The sequence below is a fragment of the Chaetodon auriga genome, chromosome 4 (assembly GCF_051107435.1).
Source record: "Chaetodon auriga isolate fChaAug3 chromosome 4, fChaAug3.hap1, whole genome shotgun sequence".
Lineage (NCBI taxonomy): Eukaryota > Metazoa > Chordata > Actinopteri > Chaetodontiformes > Chaetodontidae > Chaetodon > Chaetodon auriga.
The window spans coordinates 13,536,541-13,560,064 of NC_135077.1; the positions used below are offsets into that span (position 1 = coordinate 13,536,541).

Genomic DNA, 23,524 nt, shown 5'->3' on the forward strand with positions numbered 1-23,524 from the left:
GAGAGAACGAAAATAAAATAGTGCAGTCAATCAAACTAAAACCAATTATTGTGATCCTTGTTAAGTGCTCATTTACACGGACATCGATAATATAATCCTAGAAGAATAAAAGTCCAACTCACAAGGTACAAAATAAGAATGAAAAACAAACAAACAAAAAAATATTGTACATAAATAAAACTACAATATGAGAAAATATTTTTTAAATTATACAATTTTTTTGTCAAACTGTAAACAGTAGATATTGAAAAAATGAGGTCCATTGGGGTATTTGGAGAACCTGTGTTTAAGTGTGAAGGTGTATGCGAATGTGTGTTTGTGTTTGTGAGAGGTACAGTCCAAGTGGGACCAAATTGTGAAAGGGGGCTTGGGCGTCCTGAGCATCGGCACAGTGCCCCCGGGGCCTGCTGGACTGAAGGAATGAGGTATATCGTCAAACCCAAAAACAAAATCTCAGCGAAAAAGAGGAAAAAGCCCAGCAGGCCCTGCAGCAGGGCATCCAGCCACCCGTTAAGAACCGAAGTGAGAGTATGAAACGTTAGAAACCTCAGCAGGACAGAAATCGAGACTAAAGAAAAGAAGAGGTTTGTTGTTCTACCCAAACTAGAGTCCAAACCCCTGGACAACACTTCCTGTGTCTACCCAAATACCACAAGCTGTTTCCAACCCAATTAGAGCGATCTCTATCACAACAAAATCAGGTTACTACCAAAACCAACATCAGGAATGTAGAAAGTAATCTTAAGAGTTCTTGCAACATGAAATACAACTTATTTTTTACAAGTCTTTACACAGTTCTCATCAAACATCACTGATTTGATTGTGAGGTACAAAATTTAGGCAAAATTCAAAATTCACTCCTGTTCCTCCAGACCAGGCCAATAAATAACTGTTTTTGCATGACTAGTTCTTAGTGAAAAACAGATCTAACAAATCTGAGGCCTACAGGAAACTTCCAAAATCCATGTCATCAGCCAAGCTGTGTGCAGCAACACAAACACTTAGTGACATACAGCAGAAGTTTCAACCAATCACAGCAGAGGAGAGTGGCTGTCTAAAAAGTCAAAGAACAAATGAGAACAGTTTTACTGAAAACAACAAAACAGATCTTTCTGCTCCAGTTTGACTCACCTTCCTTTGCTTCTTCACAACTCTACGTTCCTGTAGGTTTGATAACATACCCAGCTGAGCTTCACCATTTTCCTGGTTTCAGTTGCAGTGAGAGGCTTACTTAGTTTTCCCTGAAGCGTAAGAAGAACTGAAGGCAGATCTGTCACATTCGTCTGTTGTGTATAACTCCGTTGGCAGCGGAGAGAGAAACTTAGTCAAGTTAGCACTTACACCAGACGTATACCTGAACATGGCGTAATGTAACTGCAGCGTTCTACAATTTTTAAACCAACTACTGTATGAAGGACTGTGGAGGCTTAAAACACTGAAGCCAAACCACTGTTTTGTGCACTTTTATGAAATGTTGATTTTTAAGAGGTTAGCTTTGTGTAAGTCATCGTTACGTTGGTGCTTTGTAGCCACACAATACCAGATGGCTGCGTCAATGCTCGGCACACCGTAAAAGCCATGGCACCTGACGCAAGACAGAGAGAGAACAGAGTGCAAACAAAGACTCAGCAGTCCTGAACTCAGAAGACGATTGACATTCATAAAATACTAAAAATATCCAGAGATCAAAAAATAGAGAAGAGACCGCTAAAGCATAGAAAAAGCAAAGTATTCCCATGAGTAGAACACATGATAACAAAACTCTGAGGGCAAGAAATCCTGCTTCTGATCTTTTAAGATTTTGGCGGAAATTTTCATCTTCGTAGGAACAAGCTATTGAAAATAAACCATAGTTAAGATTGATCACTGCTAGGCCTCGGTGTAGATTAAGTACCTGAAAAAGAGTGAGAGCAGTGTTGTCGAGGGTCCCTGAGGGTGTCTGGGTAATGTAATTCGGGTCTGTAAGGCGCCTAGAGAGAGGCATCTTTTCCTACAGACAACCAGGATACGTTCAGAGATGTAATTCTTCAAACTTGTACTCTGTTCCATTTAGTTGCCATAAGAGCACAGATAGATTAATGTTACTTAAAAACAGCTGAGGCTAAAATATGGTCGAAGAAAATCAAAAAGAGCAAGCTTTTCACATTATTTCTTACACAGCCTCGCAGATTCACACTCATACACACTTTTTTGTTACTTTACACGAGGAAAAAAACTGATTGCAAAAGAGCTTTAGCCAAAAACCACTACGAAAGCTGTTGCAGTGACAAACAAACACCTTAGGTGCTCCTTCTTCTCAGGAAAGGGATTTTTTTCTTAGGGGCAATATTTCATATTCAAAACATCAGAATCTGTCCTGTGGACAACATCCAGAAAAAGCGCTTTTGGATTAACCAGCCTCTTCAAACAAAAGGACTGATACAGGGGTATGTACACCAGCATGCAAAAATATCGAGAGTTCAACGTTCAAGAAACAGTCTGTCTCTCTCAGCAAAGTTTGAGGGAGATGCGTTTTCTAATGACTTCACTGTCTGTTTGGTCCTGTAGCAAACCTGAACAGGATCATCACCCCCCTCCCCCCCAACTTCCTTCATTAAACAGTCTTAACTTTTCAAGACATAAAAACACACAAACCGTTCCTCCTCAGTGTCTTCAATATACAGATCCACCTCACCTGTAAAAAGACAGGTGAGGATTGATGGGTAAAGCAGTTCTATGTACAACTGTCCTGAATACACCCCACCCCCCACAACCCTTCAGCACCCCCAGTGTGACTCATGTCCAAATCATCTTAATAAATATACTGTCTTTACAGTGCCCGCTTCAGAAAAAAACCCTCCCACCCATTCCCCGTTTTCACATAATCAGGCTTGAAAAGACTACAACTACACTAGATCCTAGTTCCACTACTTCATCTGTTAACAAAAATCTCAAGTCCCCCTGCCCCCTTGCCCTATGCTACATCATGGGGAAATAACAAGCAAGAACAGAGTAAGAAAACGAACACCAAAAGCAACAGAGTGGGAGTGACTTTACCTAACATACTGCACTGGACTTCTGTATTGTTTCCCTGAATCATTAGTGGAAAAGGCTCATCCTCTTCCTTTTCAAGATAAAAGTATATGACATTTAAGATTTGTATATACATATGCATTTGTGTTTGTGTCTGTGTGGGGCTTGTATAGGTATATCTATGTGCACATATAGAGTATTTCTTATTCTTAAATATGTATAGTTAAATTAGAGGTTAGTTGTGTTTGCGTTTTTTTACATTCAGTTTTCAACAACGATAAAGAGTAGATAAAGTAGTAGATAAAGAGGTATGCAAAAGGAACACCAAGGGTACTGTGTGGGTTCAAGTGTTCCACATGTTGGCCTTCATTCTTGCAGCAAACCCACTTCTAAATTCAAAAGACGGAAGGATTTTTTGTTTTGATGAAACCCCATCTTTTGCAGGGATTCTTAGAGTATCTGCTACGGATCTTTCGTAGCTCTTTGAAAATTGCGATGTGTCCAGTTTTCTTGAAAACATCCTCCTTTCCGTCTTTAACTGAGGAATGCAAAGTGGGCTGTGAAAAGTTTGAGACCAAGAATGTTCACAAATCAAAAGACAGAACACATATGAGGATGTGAAACCAAAGTGGTATCAAAAGCTATGGGACCTCCACTGGGTGCTACGCACTGCATGGCAAAAGATAAAGGACAGCAGATGAGAGTGCCCAGGAGATGAGTGTTAATGGACAGGATCTGACAATATGTGGAGGTTGTCAAGGTTACATGGATTTATTTTCTGAGGTATTCTGTGTTGTAAGTTTTTTTTTTCTTCTACTTTACATTTTTGCACACCAAGAAACACCAAGATGGAAAACATTATCAAAGACTGAAAGAACAAACACTCAGCGTTACTTCCCCGAATGCAGATTCAGTCAAAGCACTCGTTTTTTCTTTTTTTTTTTTTTTTTTTGTTTTACGAGCAGCTTTCCTTAATTTTGATATTCGGGAAGGCAACAATCCAAGTCTTGTAAGTTAGATTTCCAGAGGACCAACGAGGTGGGCCGTTAAGTGAGCTCCGCATGAGCCTCCCCTGCTAAAAGTTATTCATATTTACAATCCTTGCTGTTTATAAAGCACTGAAAAAGTATTTGGCTGAAAACAATGTACAGAATCAGTCAAAAATAATAAAAAAAAAAGGCTTTTCAAAGACCCTTTTAAGTGATGATGTTCTGGCTTTTAGCCAGATGTGTTTGAGGTGTTCCACAAAAAAAGTTTCTGTTATGGCAGTGGGAATCATCTGCATGACATTTAATCTTCTGTACTGCCAAACTTCCTGGCTGAGGACTGAACGCCGATATCCGCTCACCAAGTGCCGGTCTGTCTGACCTGACTATTGATCGTGCTCATGAGCCAGTGTTGCTCCTCAGCTCAACTATAAATACACTGGCTGATGTGGTTATCTGCATGTAGTGTAGACTTAATAACTGGTAGGTAACAGAGAAGGTAAAATTCAAATGCAGAAGACCGCATAACTTCAAAGACGGCAAAAAGAAGCTACAAGAGGATCACAGCAATGCACTGGCAATTTAAACAAAACACAACCCCACTCATTAGCTGATTTTTTTGTTTTTTTCCATTTTTAAACACAAACTAAAAATCAAGCCTGAGCCTGTTATCCTGAAACATCAAAACAAGAGATCAGAGACATCATACAACATTAACTGCCAACCCTTAAAATATTGAGTCTCTTTTGTGGAGAGAGATCATGAAATTTTCACCAAAGCTGAAATATTAATTGAATGCCAAATATACTATATGCATGTAGCATGTTAGTGTGTTTTTTGTAGAAACAGTTCTCAATATTGCAGAGGATGATTACCACCCTTGTTGCTCAAAGAACCTCGAGCCCTGTCATAAAAAATCTAAATCTGCAAGTTCCTCATGAGAGGAGAGCGTGGCAAAGCCTCTGTGAAAAGATAAAAGAGTAAGAAAAAGACAGGTAGAGGGAAGACCGTGTTCATAGGCCTCTGGGCTATGTACACAATCCCAAGAGGCAGCAGTGAGGTTTATGAAAAGGCCTGATGAGAGGTGGAGGACCTGGGGCTGCCCAGAAACACCCCATCTCTCTTGGGATAAATGAGGGTCTATCAGCCCCATGGTGCTTACGTTCCAGTGGCCAAGGATGCTGAGAGGATGACAAATAGTTAGGGGGTAAAGGTGAGAGAAGGGGAAGGAAGGGGTTTATGACTTTCCATCAAAGAAAGTGACAATAAAATAAAACAGCATTTACAGGGGTGTGGAAGGGAATTCGTGGCCCTGCCTGACCACCTCTGGCAGTGCAGCAGGATCACGGTGCATCTCCAGAAACTACACACTTTTGAGTGACAGGACAATCAAGATCTGACACATTTCTGAGAGGAAAAGCAAGAGCACGAGATCACAATGGTCAGCAAACAATCAGAGGAAACAATGTCTTCAAGGACTGCACTGTGGGACATCTGACAAATCATCAAACTCTTTGCTGCATTTAACTGTCATCAAAACCTTTCTGAAGCAGCCAACCTGGCCTCAAAAGTTTGTAAGGCCTAGAAATGCTATGAAATGCATGAAATGGTCCTTCACTGGTAACAACGGCATATCTTTAGTTCAACTTTGTGCAACTGACTGACAGCAGTCGGCACCTGCTGTCAGTCAGTTGCACCTGGCAAGATCCCCACTGGCAAGTCCTCGAGATACCGAGAGACCGAGGTAGCAGAAACAAGAGACAGCATCTCAGAGACAAGCAAAGACAAATACTGCTCGTAGATGCTCTCACATGGAAGTGAGAGCAACACAAAGAAAGAGTCTTGAGTTGAGTTCATATAATGAAGAGAAAGAGGACATGAGAACAGGATAACAGACTGTCCGTGGTAAATATTTGTTTGCCAGTGTTGGACAAAGATTTTGTACAATTGTGACTTCTGTCAATAGCATTTCATTTGAACATGCACTGGACAAAGCCAGATGAATCAACACTAGAAGCAGCATCTACATGTTACGTCAGCTCTGCTAAATTCTCCAAAACCAACCCAAAACCTCTATGCTCCTGTGCCAATGCAGGAGATAAACCAGGGTTAGAAGAGCTGGATTTTAGTTCAAAGCAACAGAGACAAGCTGGTCCATGTAGGTGGCTCTAAAGGGCCAGACACACCTCCACATGGGAACAATGCTGCAAGATTGTCATGGCAACACACAAGGGTGCCTTAGGAAATGCACTTTATCACAGAGCATTTTGACCAGATTCCCTTCACACAGCCCTGGCTTTTATTTCCCAATTTTCCTTTTCAACCTGCACATCAGGTCTGATATTTTGTCACTAATGATCTCCTTCGCTCTCTAAGTGGAGTTTCAGATACACCATGGCACCTGTTAATCATAGATGTAATGTGCTGAAGTAATGTTCGTTTGTGAAGAGAATTTCAGCGTCCTTCCATTAAAGGCCTGTTGTTTAACTGTGGCGTGGGGGTGGGGATGGCGACCTTCAGCGGCCTTTATTCTTCTGTACTTCACTTAGATTTCATTCTCGCACTCCTATCCACCTCCTCAGACCGCCATGTCTATCTGACAGTCGGTCTGTCTGCCATCTGTAAGGAGGCTTTCTGATGAGGCGGAGGGGTGAGACTCATGCCAGCACCGCAGGCTCGTCGGAGGCGAGAACAGCCAGTGTGAGAAAATGTCTGCCTGTGAGCCTTTCACAGTGCAACATAATCACAGGGGGAGCTTGGAATTTAAGCCAACAAATTTGACCTGAATTTCACATGACATTTTGCTTCAAGAGAAGAACGTCGTTTTTGAAGCAACCGCTCTGTGATTTCACTCGGGTGGTTAGATTGTATGTGATTAAGAAACCAACCCTTTGCGATTAGATTTGAGATTGTGATGAGAGTCTTCAAAAGGCACTCCTGATTGCACTGATTGAAGAACAACAAATATATAATCACTTATTCCTGGTGGCACCATCAGATTGAATCTGAGGAAGAAGTTAATTGTGGTCCATGTAGTAGATTACTGAACCAGGATGGGACTTAATGTCAAAGTGGGGAAACCAGGCTGCAGTTAGCAATTGAAGCATGCGGTAAATACTGTACTGAAGGGCAAATTCAGGGTTCAGTTGTCAAAATCCTAATCTTGTTTTCAGACAGTTTTGATTAATAGGTAATGCTGTTCTCCCACGTTATCATAGTTGTTACATAAAATAATAGTCAAACTTTTACACTCTGGCTGCAGAATTTGCCTTGTGTCCAAATTTCACCCAAACCATGCCAAATTTCTTGTTTAGTGAATTATAAGGGAAGTGAGTGAAGGTGTCTGTTGTGTTGATTGCTACACATCAGCATCATTCCAGAGGTGTGTCTGGCCTTTAAAATCTGTACTCCACTCTGCTTTCAAGGCCAGACTGCTACTGAGCAACTGCTTGTCACATCTTCAGAAATGCTTTGACATTTACAACACTTGGCATCGCACTCCATGACAGAGGGGATGCACATTTTAACAGATCTGTTAGCATTGCTTTGGCAAATGTCTGGGGAAAAAATGACAGCATGGTGAAGCTTAGAACACACTAGGACAATTGTAACTGTCAGTCCATGTGCTGATTATTATCTTTTTCAAATGCTCTCAAAGAAGGATAGATGTTTTTGCAAGAGAGAGACAGTCTTCTTGGATATGTAATGAAAAGAAAAATACATCAAAAACACACCATGTAGTTTCTCAGACAGACACTTAAGTCTAATCCAGGACTATTCACTGAAAAACAGCTTTAGTCCAAGAGTCTGGATTGGGAACTTCACCCAAAATACATAATTGCTTGTGATGTTCTTTCCATTCCTACATCTATGTTGTAGCTTGATTGTATGTGTCTCTAGGTGGAGAATCCAATTTCTGAAGCCACAGCAACCTTGATGGACCGGCATGTAAAGCAGCCACAAGACACAACATGGGAGCAACGCTATCTTTTTCTGAATCACCTTTCATCTTTTTATCCTGTGTTTGAAATGTGAGTGTGAGATTACATTTTTTAAACTAGAAAATTAAGAAAATTTCCCTTTAAACAGACTTCCTAAATATGAATTTAACAGTGTACTGTCAGAATTACATGGCTGCCTTCACAGTAAACTAAAACTGTGGGTTATAGATGAGGCAGGTTGAAGAAAACATGTAAAAAGAGAAATAGAAATTGCAACAAATTTACAATTTTAACTGCAGGAATGAAGAGAGCATCACATACAAACGGACAATTGAACGGAGGATTCTTTCTTCAACAAAAAGATTAGATGGTTGATTTGCAAAAAAAACAAGGGAAGAAAAGCAGTCTTTGTTGAAAGCAACAAACAAAAAAAAGTGATTTTCACAGAGGCAGTGCCTGTCCCAGTGTGTCAGATCAAAATCAGCCAGCAGGGCTGATGTTCTGCAGGCTGTGGACAAAACACACCCACCTGCTTCTAAAAGAGAAACGACTCCCAGCTTCATAATTATACATATAACCCACCCACACAAAGCGTGGCTACCTGATGAGGAGCGAGAGTGTATGTTGCTGTAGGTGCGTCATGTCTCTGTATGCGTGTGTGTGCGTTCTGCTCTTCCACGGCTGCATGTGCTAGAGAGAATACAGCATTGTATTCACAGAAATCTGGCTTTTAAAGAATTTGTCTTTTCTTTTTCGTATGAAAACAAAGAAAGGAAAATAAGATGTCATCAGAATATCAACAGCACGAACGACGACAACAAGGAACAACAATTATTCAAAAAACTGCTTCCGTGTGTTACATCTAAAAATCTGGAAACGTGCCGTACTAAAAATCCTGATTCTTCTTTGTGTGTGTGTGTGTGTGTGTGTGTGTGTGTGTGTGTGTGTGTGTGTGTGCGTGTGTGTGTGCGTGTGTGTGTGCGTGTGTGTGTTTCTAATGTACAATCAGCTGCTTTGAAGTGGTCGGACCTGAGGTATAAATGACAACCAGATATGCAGCGTGACATAAAAAGAAACAGAAAAAACCTCTTCGCAGAGAGGAGCATGGCAATCATACACATTATGGGTCTTTCTTTCCTGGTAGCCCGCATCATCACACACCACCCTGAAACAAAATGGCACGTAATGTGGCGTCTACTAAGTGAGGTTACAGTAGTTGCTGATCAACATTTTTTTTTTCTTCTTTTATCACGTTTTTTGACAGTCTTTCACTCAGAAGAAAAAAATGAAATCAACTAAAAACCAACCTGAAAAGCAAAAGAGAAATCGATTGGCTTACCTGAAGATGCAAAAACAGTAAAATAAATACATATATATTCATAAGTATATAGCTTTTTTCATCATAAAAAGGTACATTTTCCTGTGTGTGGGGTGTTTTTTTTGGAATGCAGTGTAAAAGAATTTAGATAGGATATTTTTCTTTTACAGCAGATAAAGGAAGGTTAACTTGTCCACCTGTCCCCCAATCTCCCCTCTGGGTCTCTGATTTCTCTGGGTGTGAAAAATAAAAAAACGCAAAAAAACCTGAAAATCCCTGTCAAGTTTCATCCTGGAGTGAGTTATGTTACACCTAAAAACACACAATAAACCAAAAAAAAAAAAAAAAAAAAACCTCAGTGAACAAAAACACCTTGTTCTCTCTCAGACCAGGGTGGGACCGACCTGACTTATCGCCTCCAGGGTGAAACCAGACCACTGAATCCCAAAATGTTTTGACTTTCAGGGGTAGAAATGAGAGGTTTGCAGCCCTCCCATACCAACCCCATTCAGTGCTAAGAACAGGAATAGCTTTGTAATCCCTGTGGGTCTTTCTTTTTCTCAATCTTTTGCTCATTATGTACGTCTATAAGGTTTTGTTGTTGCAAAAAAATACCTGAAAAGAGGTAGGGTGGCAAATATTGGTCAGTCAGACACTTGAAGCGTCTCCCTCCTCCTTTTGCAAGAGGCAGGCGAAACAAAGAAAAGAAAAATGAACAGATAATAAAAGAAAAGAAACAGCAGAGGATACTATATTTCCCAGAGTATCGGCTATCCCTTCGCCAGGCTCCCAGGTAAGGTATACGTAAAAGTACGAGGCACGGAAAGGAGTCATTATTCTGAGATTGAGGTATGGCACTTGGTCTCTGCTGACCAAGTTGACATATATATTATATACCGTATATTTAAGTCTATAAATTACATCTAGTACAGGTAGTTAAGTCTGCGCCATTTTCCGACTGACAAATATTGCTGCCCATCCCATTGGCTCGATCCTGAGACATTTACAGTACTGAAGGCTACTGTCGCACGCCCGCGTCGGGAAACGACTGCGTTTCCAATGCAAGCAGCGTAAAGTGAAACTAAAAGCGGAAGAGTAAAAACAACAGTCTGTTAAAATTAACTGACAGTGCCATCTTTTTTGCAGATCACTGTTCTGGTTTTGTAAGTTTGAGATATTCAGTTCACTACATTCATTTTGTGAGTATTTGTTAATATATATGTATATAAATAGATATACACTGTTCTCTTAAGTATTTAATATAGTATGAGGTTTCTTTAAAAACAGCAGTGAGACTCAGTTGCAAGAAGGAGGACTTTTTCGGACAGGGGGAGCCGTTAACCACATGACTACAAACAATCATTAAAAAAACAAACATGAAGAATTAAATGAAATTAAATAACTATACCGTAAATGGCATGCACCTCAGTAGATAAGATCAGGCTGAAAATGGGACTTTTTCAAAATTTAAAAAAAGTTACTCATAGTTTTTAGAAAGTAATGACAAATTTACTGCAGAAGCCAAATGTTCAATAAGGGTCAAGAAGAATTGAAAGAGAGAAAATGTTGTGACAATTATACACAGAAATAGTTTGGGCCTTGAGAAATCGCCCCTCTCAGGGGAATTCAGTGCTGTTGCAGTTTATCCATGCAAACCTGTGCATTATGTGCCAATTACACTATTTCTACACATAAATACATTTTTCTTAGTACAAATCCATGCTTTACATGCATTACATGAAACAGGCAGAGTTCCATGACTTTGTTTTGTTCTGTTTTTTAGAGGGAGGGCTCACACTGCAAGTCATGTTTTGTCAAACTGTATTCACAGCTGGGTAAATGAGCAGCTATCAAACCTTGTATCCGAGGCATGTTCATAAGAAGTGCTTTACTATCAACACTGGGGCTTCGATCCTGTTTTAACTATCAGATCAGTGCATTGTCCTTCGCTGCGACGCGCACAACAACCTTTTAGACACTTCAAATGCTCGGCATTGTCAAAGTGTTGGACGCATTTCATGCATGAAGACCTCCAGAAATACTGTTGTTCCAGGGGTCTTTTAAAGAGCTTTTCCCATTGGCCATGCAAACCTGCCAATCAAGCCACATTAGCTCCAAAACTTAAGGTGGATATGCAATAACCATAGAGAGCAAAATTAAGATTGTATGCAACAGGGAGTAAATGCTTCTAATTATAATTAGACATTTGATTAATTCATAACTTTGTATGAGTTTGAGCATCTGTGGCTCAGGATTAATTGTGTTGAAATCTTCTCATCATTATATATTCGGTGGGCCAGACCCCACAATCAGCCAAAAAAAAAAAAAAAAAAAAAGTGGTGCATGCCATTTTGAAGAGAGTAATCAAAGAAAAAACAAATCAAATAAATAAAATGTACAATACGCTTCAAAAGGAGTGAATCATCATCATTTCATCCGAACAGAGAGGTACAATTCTCATGTTTAAAATCTCACAGACTGGGTGAGCACCAGGCAGTGTTAGGAGCGAAGAGCAACATTTACCACGGAGCAAAAAAAAAAAAAAAAAAAAGAAAAGAAAAAAAAAGAAACAAAAGAAAAACATGACAAACAGAAAGCTGACAAGACAACACTACACAAATCTCTATTTGTTCAAGCTGTTGACCATTTTTTTTTCTCTTTTTTTCTTTTTTTTTTTTTTTAATATTGGAGGTAATCGAGAGGGGAAAAAAAAAGAGTAGTTTGGGTCCAAGCTGCAGCTTTCTTAAAGTCTTCACACACTAAAGCTTTTTTCTTCCATCTCTCTGCCCTCCTCATTGCTCCTTGCTCTGTATCCCCCAGAGAAGAGCTACACTACATGCATAACCTCAAACAGCTTTCTTTCTCTTGTTTTTTTCTCTTATTCTTGAAAAGTGCTATTTTAGAAGTTTAGCGCCATGAGTTCCATCCTCAAACCCAACTTCATTGTTTTCTGTTCTTTATCATGATTCATTAGCAGGTCTACCTGCCATGGCGCTGCCATATTTACTTACATGGCCCCTTCGACAGACAAAGCATTAGTGAGAGGCATGTCTTGCCCTCCTGTCTGTCTACTATAGGTCCAACAGGAAATTACCATATTTGAAACCCACATCATCTGTCTCAGTTACCCTGAGTTAAAAATGAGGAGAAAAGAAATCATCCAGAATCAAGGATTGGCTTTTACGTCATCAGTCATAATAATTTATAATATATTAAATCTGCCTTTCCCTCACCTCTATCAACTAGCCCTCCCCACTGCATACTGCCCACCCACCATCCCAAAATGAAGACCCCTCTATAAATGCACATTGTTGTGGTAAACTGCCTTTAAAACTGTGTTTAAAGTTTGAGGGAGAAGAATTTCTTTTAAAACTCATCAACTAAGTTGCTTGGGCTTAGTTTGATTAGAAAAGGAAAAAAAAAAAAGCAATGTGTTGTCGTTAGCTAAAACTAGCTAAATCTCATTTGTTAAGGCTATCTTAAGCCTTGTGTAGGAGCTAGAGAATCAACTGGATAGCAGCAGAGTTTCACATTCTGATCCTAAAAGGCCTACATCCAGCAAAGATCTCCATGAGAGGATGAGTTCACTTCAGTCACCAATTGGAGGACAGCCTGAATGTGGCTCTGGCATTCCAGGATCAGCAGTGAGACGCTGATGAAGGTCCATGAGGTAGCAATCTGCCTTAAAAACAGCTCATCCATAATCAGATTACCCCTCACAACTTGTCCCTTGGCAAAAAAAGAGAGGGTTTTTGAGCTTCTTGGGATCTGATTATGGATCAGCATACACAGGCGATGTGCACCTCTGACCCATTGCGAGGTTGCGACTGGGCTTCAGAGACAGACCATAATAAGTGCATGATGCAAGGGCAACAATGCCGAGGTAACCTGGTCTGTAAGCGCCAGACCCAAAGTGTAGTGCAAAAGAAAGCAAAACAAATCAAATGAAAAGATAAAGATAGAGGAAAAGATGTTGATTATAGAAGTCAGTAGTGTCCACAAAACTCACAAACATGCATCCCTGAATGACTTTTGTGTGTCTTTTCTCATTCAAAAGGACGGGTTAATGTTGCTTTTGTCCGCACAGAGATTAGCAGAATATCTTAAGGAGGAAAAAAAAGTTTGTAGTTAAAGCGTCATGGCTACCTGGCAATAAGAGAATGGGTCTTGATTCACAACCCTGGTGAGGAATATCAATGGTATGATTAAACCTTACAGTTGGCTTCAAATGTAGAAGACAGTTCACTTACCAATTTTCAGCTAGTACTCCATGAGAGAGGGGAGCAGTAAAGGGACTAATTTGTCAGTTTGTTTTTAAGGAGTTAATTTTCAACCTTCCCCTCATTTTTCCCCAAATTGGAATGGTCCAAAGTCCAAACTGCATTCATAAGCAGCAATGGTTCAGTATATCAAGTTCAAAAAGGGGGGGGATTGGGTTTTTGGGCTGAGGATTATCAGCATGCTTATGGAAATTTCATTAATTGTCATTTAACTAATGTCTTTAGCTGCATTTGTTAAGCCCCTGGATATAAAAGCTAAACAAATGCTTACACAGCACCGCTCAAGCGATGTTCGTTAAAAACCATCCGATTAGTTGTTTATCTCCAGTTTGTTTTAAGAATCCTCCTCATATTATCCCTGCGTTTGTGCTCACCCAGATACTGCAAAGTAAATTGGCACAAATAAAGCCCCATCCGTTTTCAAATTACTTTAGTCATTTGACTGAGGTTTACATGTGTACTTCGTTTAGTCGATTGGTTTGAAATTGTCATCAATCTCTTCTTTTACATTGTCCTTGAGCTCAGCAGCTGCAAGTGGCTGGCCATCATTTCGTGGGGTTGCGGTGGGTGTGCTGTCCGACTCGGCAGGAAAATCCTGGCCCCCCGTTTCCATCTTCATCATCAGCTTGAGCTTCTTCTTAGGGGGGTTCTTCAGGGTTCCCATGCGCTCCTTGACCTTGTACTCCAAGGTGCTGTGTGGGATCCCATACATGTTCTGAGCCTTGGACACGCTCATCTTCCCGCTCATCACTACTGCTATGGCCTCCTCCAGGATCTCACTGTTGTACTGGCGATAACGGCCCCTCTTCTTCCTCGGCTGCTTGGAGTTTGGGTCCCCTTCCACGTCGGAGGTGGAGTATGCTGGCCCGGAACTGGAGTGGTCCAAGTCGGAGCTCCAGTAGTCAGTTGCCCCATCCAGCAGGCTTCCAAGGCTTCCTCCACGGCGGTTCTGCTTGGGCAAGATGGCTCTCAGCTTCCGGCTCAGGGTGTTGTCCCCGTGGCCGCCACCCCCAACCCCCATGGCGCCATAGCCATACAGCTCAGAGGCCTGGGAGTCCCAGGAGAGATCCATGCCCCGAACTTGGGGGATCTTTAGGTCGACAGGAGGTGAGTGGCCCTGGTCTCTCTTGCCCTCATTGTGGTGGTGTTGGGCCTTGGAGGCCTGATTGTGGTGGTGATGGTGGAGGGAACTCTTGAAGGAGAAGGCTCCGTGGTGGTTGTGGTGGTGATTCTCCAGGAATGTTGGCAGGTCTTTGAGGTCACTGAGGGCCCCACTCAGAGCTCCACTGGCCTGCTTTAGCTTCAGCAGGCTATCGAGGTGGGCCTTGCTTCCCCAGAAAGAGGAAGAGCCCTTATGGCCAAGCAAGGAGTGGGACTGCCCCTGATTGAGCAAGCCAGCTGACTCTAGATTTGCCAGTGAAAGAGCAGCAGGCTGGCTCAGAAGGCGGTGCTTCTGGCTGAGGAGCTCTTCCTTGATGCGCAGCGAGCGGGCCAATGGGGGCTTGAAGGAGTTGGAGTTGGCGTAGTTCTCCCTCAGTCCGTCCTGCAAGCTTCTCTGCAGGAGGCCATCCTCCTCATCCACCTCTGGCAGGGTCTGTTCCACTTTGAGGGAACGTCTGGATGGAGAAAAAAAAAACCAAAATGTTACCAAATAATTATTTGGAGTGTCACTTCACCTAAATCAAACAACAGCAATCAACAACATAGCAAACCACAAATAGATTACATTTGACTCACAGCAGCATCTTTTGGCAGAAACAATATTTTGAGATAAACCACAGACTTCACTGTCAAGAGCATATTACCACTTTGAGTACCACTCAGGGTTAATAGGAAAGTTCAGTATTTTGTGACTTGTGTGAATTGACATTTTACCATATAATGAAGCTCTAAATGCTGACATGGTCCTGCTTAGTAAAACCTAGCAAATCTCAGAAATGTCTTGCACATCAGTGTTTCTTTTTAGCAGAACATTAACAAGCTTACAATTTGGCATAATAGTTGCAAACAGGTTGTTTTTCTAAGCCCTTCATTATTAAATATCAATTAGTTGTTTGCAGTAACTCTGTAATTGCATTCAAGCTGAGGTAGCACAAGGATGGGAGAGTCATTATATTTTAATCTTTTATCTCATAATTAAATCTCAACAAATACTGTGTATGTAACTTAAACACATTGTACACATAATTGTACAATTTAAATGGCATAGAAAAGCATTAAATATAGATATTAGTCCAGCACTCAGATATGACATTTTTTTTCTGTATTGTATCATGACCACTCTGGTTAATACCAACTTCACTTTACCAGCTAATATTTTTTCAGTTCCATGTGACACGTGTTAGAATAACATTGTGAAGATTCAGAGATGTTGGGGAAAAATAGGTAAGCAGACAGCTACAGCATAAAGCAAATAAATGTATACGTAACAGCAGTGTCTGCTCAGTGAGTCTAGGGAAGAGGCAGAAAAGCAAGGACACAATAAAGAAGCAATCTTTGTGGTTTTATCACACTTATCCCTTCCAACGTATGCCAAAAATATGGTTACATTTCTGACTAATCTATTGAATATATCTAATACTGTGAAATATTAGATAATTTGACCCTTTCACGCCCTTTAAATTCAAAATTCAACAATCCAAGATGGCAACATCACTTGATTGAACACATCTGAACACAAACATAAGGAACCATTGACAAGGGGGAGACCTTCCTGCTTTTAAAGGGTCACATCTTCCATCTTGGATGAATAAAGTTGCATTAAACTGAAATTATAACGTTATTTTTTCTTGCCAATAAGCATCTCATATTTCAATATTTTAAATTTCTGTAAACCGTCTGCTGCTGAAACATATGCTCACAGGCAAAGTACCTCCACTTGAGATGCTGCAGCCAATGTTCCTACTGTTAAGTAACTATAGCAACAGTGGAAAGGCTCTTTAAAAAATACTCTCTTTGGTTCATAATAACAGGAAATAGCTTGTCAAATCAGCAGATTGCACAGGGGAGAAGAAACTTGAGGCAAATACTTTGTCTCTCCATTGGAGATGTATCCTGACATTCGACAGTGCAACTGACTGTGCGATGTGGGGAGTTCACAGCAGGAGCTTTAAGACAGATTACCACAGTGGGCGGTCTTGGGCGGGTTGAAAACAATACAGGGTTAACAAGAGGCTTTGGAGTCTGCACTCTAATAGAGCGTTCTGTTACAGTAAGCATACAGTCATCAGGGAGGCTGTGGCAGGCAGTAATGGTGGATCTGAGGATTCAATGTGAGCAATCATTTGTGAAAATGAAAAGAGCAAAGAAACACAACATAGTGGTTGGTTTGGCATGAACACTGTATGTGTTTTGAGGCTCAAATGGTTTTAAAAAGGATGTTAGTTTAATCCTGCAGCCATTATTTCATTTGGTTGAATGTGTATATTTTAAACATCTCATTTTCAAGCACTCAATAGATTGAATGAATAACTGTATTCAACTTATCTGGGGAAAATCAATAAGCAATTAGACCATCATGGGACATCTTAAACCAAAACTAATTATTCTTCTTCACAAGAAAAAATATGAATTACCTTTTTTTTATTATTAAAAACCCAATAAATAATAAAATAGTCTGACATTTTTTAAACAAATGTGGTCAGAAAAAAAATTTAAAGGAAAGGCCAGTAACCTGTAATGCACACGCAAACCTGGTGAGTGCTTTTGGGATTGTCTGACTGTCAAAGATGAATTGGTGTTAGTGGGGGTGGTACTATAGGCTCCACCTCCTGCTGTAGTTAATATTACATGACCTGATCATTAGAGAGTCCTGGTGAAACTTGGGGCCTTAGGGCCTTTGGGGCCTTAGTAGCCTAAGGCAGGAGCCAGAGTTCTGTCCTGAGGTGATTAAGGTGCTGTTTCTAATTTTGCTTTTAGTTGTATTATGGAAATACTTCTCCATGCCAAGGTTTACCTGCTGGGGCCTCACTGGTGGAGTATGTCAGCAAGTAATATTTTGTTGTGTTAAGAGTAAAGAAAAAAAGATAGCTTGTGCATGCATAGAAAAGGTTTCACAAAGTATATGTAAGGCTATTTTTGTCATGTCTGTGTCTGATAAATCACCTGTTCAACATCTGTCTACACATTGACCCAACAAATGGAGACTTCCTGGGAAACTAACTATTCTTGGGAACATTGAATCAATAATGGTGACCGCACTCTTTGACTTGGTGAAAACAAATATGCAAACTAGTGTTGTCACGATACCAACATTTTGGTATCGATACCGGTACCAAAATGTATTTCGATACTTTTCGATACTTTCGATACTTTTCCAAATAAAAAGAAAACACAATAAACGTCATTATTGACTTTATTTTATTGGAAAATCTAACTATGCATCAGTAAATAAAATAAAATACCACAAAGACACGCTTTTCTAATGCAATGCAATTTTTTTATCCGCGTTTAGACGAGCGTTCTCAGCAGGAATTGTTTGTTTATACGAAGACGCAAAAGTGGGCGAATTCGATTGGATATGCATGCCAGGCCGCTAGGTGGTACTGTGATAGAGCGCCTACGACGTGTTGGGGCATCCAAAATTTGACACATGTAATTGTATACACGTCTCTGTTCGCCTATAGTATCCGTATACATTCTATACAATTGTTGAAATGACTCTTGTATGTTGACTACAGCTGCTAGGACAGCTTGAACATCGGTGGGATCCACGTAGTCAAACATATTGTTTGTTGTTGTTTTACCGGCTTGGCGCGTTGAGTGTGACATAAGGTGTAGTTGCTATGCGACGTGACATGACGCGACGTGGTTTTGCGCTTCTTGCCGTTTAGACGGAGACGCAACCCGAGTCAAAACTCTGCACTCTGGGAGGCGTCTTCAGATTTTTGCGGTTTCAGACCTCGACGTCGCCGTGTAAACGAAAGGCACTTCTGATAAAATATTTTGTCGTTTTCATTCGCAGTCGTCTTCGTATAAACGGGGTCTCAATCTCTCTCAGTCTTCAGACTCCTGCTCCGTTTGCAGCTTCACGCTGCTCACTCGGTCGCTCGCTCACTCGCCGGATCGCTCGCCTCGGCTGAAATTACAATGCGGTGACGTCACGCGGCGACGTAAAATAAATAAATAAATAAATAAAAGGTACCGGTCCCATCCAAGCGCAGTATAGTACCGTTTTAAAAGCCTCAGTACCCCGGTACCAATTTAGTACCGGTATACCGAACAAGCCTAATGCGAACTAGTAAGATGTTGCAAATTTTAAAGATATCCTATTCTTCTTTCACTCGTACAAAACCTCCTGACCTGATACAGTATACCTTTACTGTTCCGAGTTATCCTTCACTGTCATTTCCCTGTTTCAACAGCAAATGGTTGTTCAGGTTTGTGTCTCGGTTTCATTCTTTTGACCATTGTTTCTGTCAGCTATAACACTGTGCTCACTTAAGTGCTTGACTAAATGAAACTGACTACATCCAAAATGTTGAACCAAATCTGAAATGTTTCAGCAAAAACAATTGGCAGTGCAATAATTATAATACTTAGAGTGTAATACCCCAGAAATATGCTTTAAAGCCCCTGTTAAATGCCACGTCGATAACTGAAAATCAGTGCTGCTGTTTCTCCATTGATAATTTTCTTTGTGTTTGTTTCAAGCCAAACCTAGTGTGGTGAACAATTGCTGTGTTTGAAAGCTTTGAAAACTGCAAAGACACAGCTCTCAAAAAAAGAAAAAATTTACTTAAAATATGCAAAATTATCTGCCGACAGAACAGGAAAATTTTTCTTACAAAGATTGTTTAAAAGTAAGTAAGAATATCTAGTCTCAAAGAAGCCACAGTTATCTTAAAGGTAGCGCAGTTAGACTAGTAACAACTATTTTTATGTGGATACAAACAAATTCACACTTTAGTAAAGCAGTTTTGTTCTTGTCAGTGTTAATCAAACAACTTTGTAATTCCGGAAGTTTTGTTTGAACATTAAGTTACTCAGAACCAGTCATAAAATCTCTTTAAGAAGTTATAATGTGTTATGTAAATACAATTTAGATAATTAAAGACAAAAAAGCTTGAAATAGAAAATGCTTCAACAGGAATAACTGTGTGGTAAGAAGATATATCTTGTCAAAGAACGAGCATATATTACCTCGATATAAGATTTTTAATCTTACTTAGATTTCACTTTTTTTTCCACCAGGAAGAACTACCCATGTGGTGGCCGCTTGGCACTATAATCAATATCATTACAACACTCTCACACCTCAGTTCAGAAAATAATAGGAGGTGTATTCACTGCTGGATCAAAGAGACAGTGTCCACATGGTGGGCGCAGGTTTTCTATGCCCACATCCTCCACTACTGCAGCCTCACCACATTCTGTAGTTTGGGGCTGCTCTGTGTATCGAACCTCTACTAATCCATCTTTGACCTACAGATCAAAAGTATTCCTGGAAATGGCAATCACGATTAGCGTTGATTGTTTTTTCCCTCTTGATGCAAAAATAGACTATGATGTCGACTGATTCAAACATGACTTCAAGGCAGAATACATGTTCATCAATAAATGATCGGGCTGCAGTGCTGAGGATTGTCAATAAAGGCACTGACATCTGGATGAAAAGAGAAAAGTAGTCAAAGCCTCCATCATGTGTTTGATACATAGTACCACTGAACTCTCTGGAGTAGGGGTAGAGGGGTGGACGTGGGTGAGTCTAAATTATAAATACCTGTACACAAGTACATAAAGCCTTGCCATGAAATTAATGGTAGCTCAGGTATCGATCAGCTGAGCAAAACCAATAAGAAAGAGATGAAAGGTGGGAGGCGTTGGCAGAACTTGCTTGAGGACGACCATGGGACGATCCAAGTATGCGCCCCCAAAATGTAGAGAGACCAAGAGAGGGCATGACCCTTTTAAGACCTGCAGAGCGAAGCTGTGCTCTCCTTACAAAGTCGATTCCCATGAAGGCAACACTCCAAGTACCAATAGGTTGTTTCCAGCGTCTTTGATTTCTGAAAGTTTATCTATGTGAAGAACAAGTTACCAGAGTGATAGAAGGATGTACGACAGAAGGTGAACGTGCTGCACAAAGGAGAGACGAAAGAAGAAAATGTTTTGTGCAATGTTATACAAAGCTTCTAGTGTTCCTTTATAGGTTTGGTATCTTAACTATTTGAAAGCAATGGTAGAAACTGCAGTATGTACCATGTATGAGCTGCTTGGTCGATACGAATATCATACAACTTCACTACTAACATCCCTGGTTGGAGAAACATATTGCATTTTTTAGTAGGCCGTGAGCAGAGCTGAACAGAATGCTTACGAATGTAGTGCATCGTTCGTCTGTTGGGTCAACTTGTGGTGCTGCTACACAGCAGTGGATTCACTCCTTTGCTCATGTTTACTTCATGCATCTTTTATGAAAATGTTCAAGGATCTTTCTGGTGCTTTTGCATGCTTTCCCCCATTTGCCACACTTGTCTTGAAGGCTTTCACTCTGCTTTGCGGTTGGTGCTGTGTGATGCATTCTCTGCTAGGAGAATGTCAGACTTCAGAGACTTCAATAACTTGTTTAACGGAAGAAGGAAAAAAATAAGAATTTATTATTACATTTTTGTTCATTTCCTTTTACTATGTTTTGGGGCGAAAGTGTTTTAAAACCCCAGTTCCAGATGACATAGCTCTCCACCAGCACCTGAAAAGCACCACTAACACTGCAGAGAGACAGAGTATCTTGCCTCCATGATCATGTGTACTGGTTCTCAAAGTCAACTCTCTACATTCACAAGTGGTGAAGTAGCGTTGACCGCTACATACACTATGTTGTAGCTACTAGGCTTGTTCGGTATACCGGTACTAAATTGGTACTGGGGTACTGAGGCATTTAAAACGGTACTATACTGCGCTTGGATGGGACCGGTACCTTTTTTTTTTTTTTTACGTCGCCGCGTGACGTCACCGCATTGCAATTTGAGCCGAGGCGAGCGATCTGGCGAGTGAGCGAGCGACCGAGTGAGCAGCGTGAAGCTGCAAACGGAGCAGGAGTCTGAAGAGAGAGAGATTAAGGAGAGAAAGAGAGAGAGATAGGAGCAGGGAGAGAATGGCAGCTGCTGCAACCTTCACCACGCCGCAGCTCGTTAATATACCAGGTGCGCGAAGTACTTCGGGTTCAAAACAAATGAGCACGGCGAAGCAGTGAACACCGAAGCACCACTGTGCAAACGGTGTTTGAAAACATGTCTGGCCAAGGGTGGAAACACTTCCAACTTGGCAAAACACCTTAAGGACAAGCACCCAGACCTCCACAAGGAGTTCAGAGAACGACAGGTAATAACTTATATACCCGTGAAAAAAGCCACATCCAGTGCTAAAAGCAAGCAAAACTAGCCCCCTTCACTCTCCACAAAAGTAGCTCTGGAAAAAAAATTAACGCTGCATTGCTATTAGCTACCACTTTCTCTGGTTTAAATAGCCTATTTATATTATTTTATTATATTATATTGATATTCTCACAGTGATTTTTAAACTTTTTGCCATACATGTAGATATCTAGTATTTTAAATCATATTTTATTACACTGTTCTAAAATTGTTTTAAGTGCAATAAGAAAATGTTAGTGTTTTGAATCGTATTTTTTATTTTATTTATTTTAAAATGGTGTTGTCTGTGCATTAGAAAAGCATGTCTTTGTGGTATTTTATTTTATTTACTGATGCATAGTTAGATTTTCCAATAAAATAAAGTCAATAATGACGTTTATTGTGTTTTCTTTTTATTTGGAAAAGTATCGAAAGTATCAAAAAGTATCGAAATACATTTTGGTACCGGTATTGATACCAAAATGTTGGTATCGTGACAACACTAGTAGCTACATAAAGTGTGTATAGGCCAATTTAACCAACACTAGTTTACAGACTGACAGGGCTACTTCACAGGCCCAAATTTGTGCCATTCTAACTCAGAGCTCTTAATCTGATGAGGTAAAAGAATGTAAACATTTGACACTTGCATATATATATTGAGATATTTCAGTAATTGTTCACTGTCCACCAGTTACTAGTGACATTTGATAAATGAGTTATATCTGACAGACCGGGCTGTCTTACCATAGCTACTCCTGAATATTTGTAGTCTACTGCCTCAGCCTAATTAACACCTTGACTGTTCCTAGACGGATAAGAGGCCCAGCTTGAATCTCCTTCAAACCCATTTTTACCGGTGCATGTGAAATGCGAGCAGTTTAACCAAAGAGTCTCTTCTCAGTGTATTTGAATAGTTTTGTGTGAAATGTTAAAAACGGTCCAGTATTTCAAATGGACAAAAAAAAAAGCATAGAAATTTTCAAATCTGCCAGTGATGGTTGTAATTCTGAATCAGAGTATCACCACATCATCACCGCAGGCCACATCTCCACATGGCATTTCAGTGTTTGACAAGCGCTCTCTGGAAAGTGCAGTGCAGAAACACAATGGCAGTGACTGCTTTCACCTCTCCACTGTTGTTTTAGGCACATGACTGTGTTGCTCTGTTAACAAGAGGCCAGTTTGACTAATCCTGTTGTCTTACCCTTTGACCCCGGGCGCAGGGGAGAAGCAGGGAAAGATTTTGTGGCTGCTTGCGCTGTGATTCTTCTTGGTGGAGAGGTCCAGGACGCCATCTGAGGAGAAAAAAAAAAATCATACAGGTAGAAAGATTAAACACAGACATATGAAATCCTGTTCAGAGCATTAATGCTCAGATTCATAACTACTTCAGTGAATTTGTTTAGTAAACTGAAGGTTGGAAAAGCACTTAAAAACAGTTTAACAAGAACATCTCTAAAACCATTCCACAGCCAGTAAGTTTATTTCCATCTAGCTGTTTCCTGCACATTTTCCATTTGCACATACAAATGCGACAAAGTGCATGTGAATTTAACATCCACTGAAGTTTGTATGGGAGAGACTAAAAATTGCAAACAGAAATGCCATATTTCCATCAAGTTTTCCAAAC

The 23,524-nt window shown here is 40.4% G+C and overlaps 1 protein-coding gene across 1 annotated transcript in view; it reads right to left on the minus strand.

Moving 5' to 3' along the window:
• Nucleotides 1–11,944: 11,944 nt before the first annotated feature.
• Nucleotides 11,945–23,524, minus strand: part of lcor (ligand dependent nuclear receptor corepressor) — a 77,203-nt gene continuing 65,623 nt past the window's right edge. Inside the window, exons 6-7 of the mRNA XM_076728035.1 lie at nucleotides 23,099–23,189; nucleotides 11,945–15,153 (exon numbers count right to left, since the gene is read on the minus strand). Of these exons, the coding sequence (XP_076584150.1) occupies nucleotides 14,004–15,153; nucleotides 23,099–23,189 (1,241 nt within the window). The 3' untranslated portion in view covers nucleotides 11,945–14,003. The remainder of the gene's footprint in view (nucleotides 15,154–23,098; nucleotides 23,190–23,524) is intronic.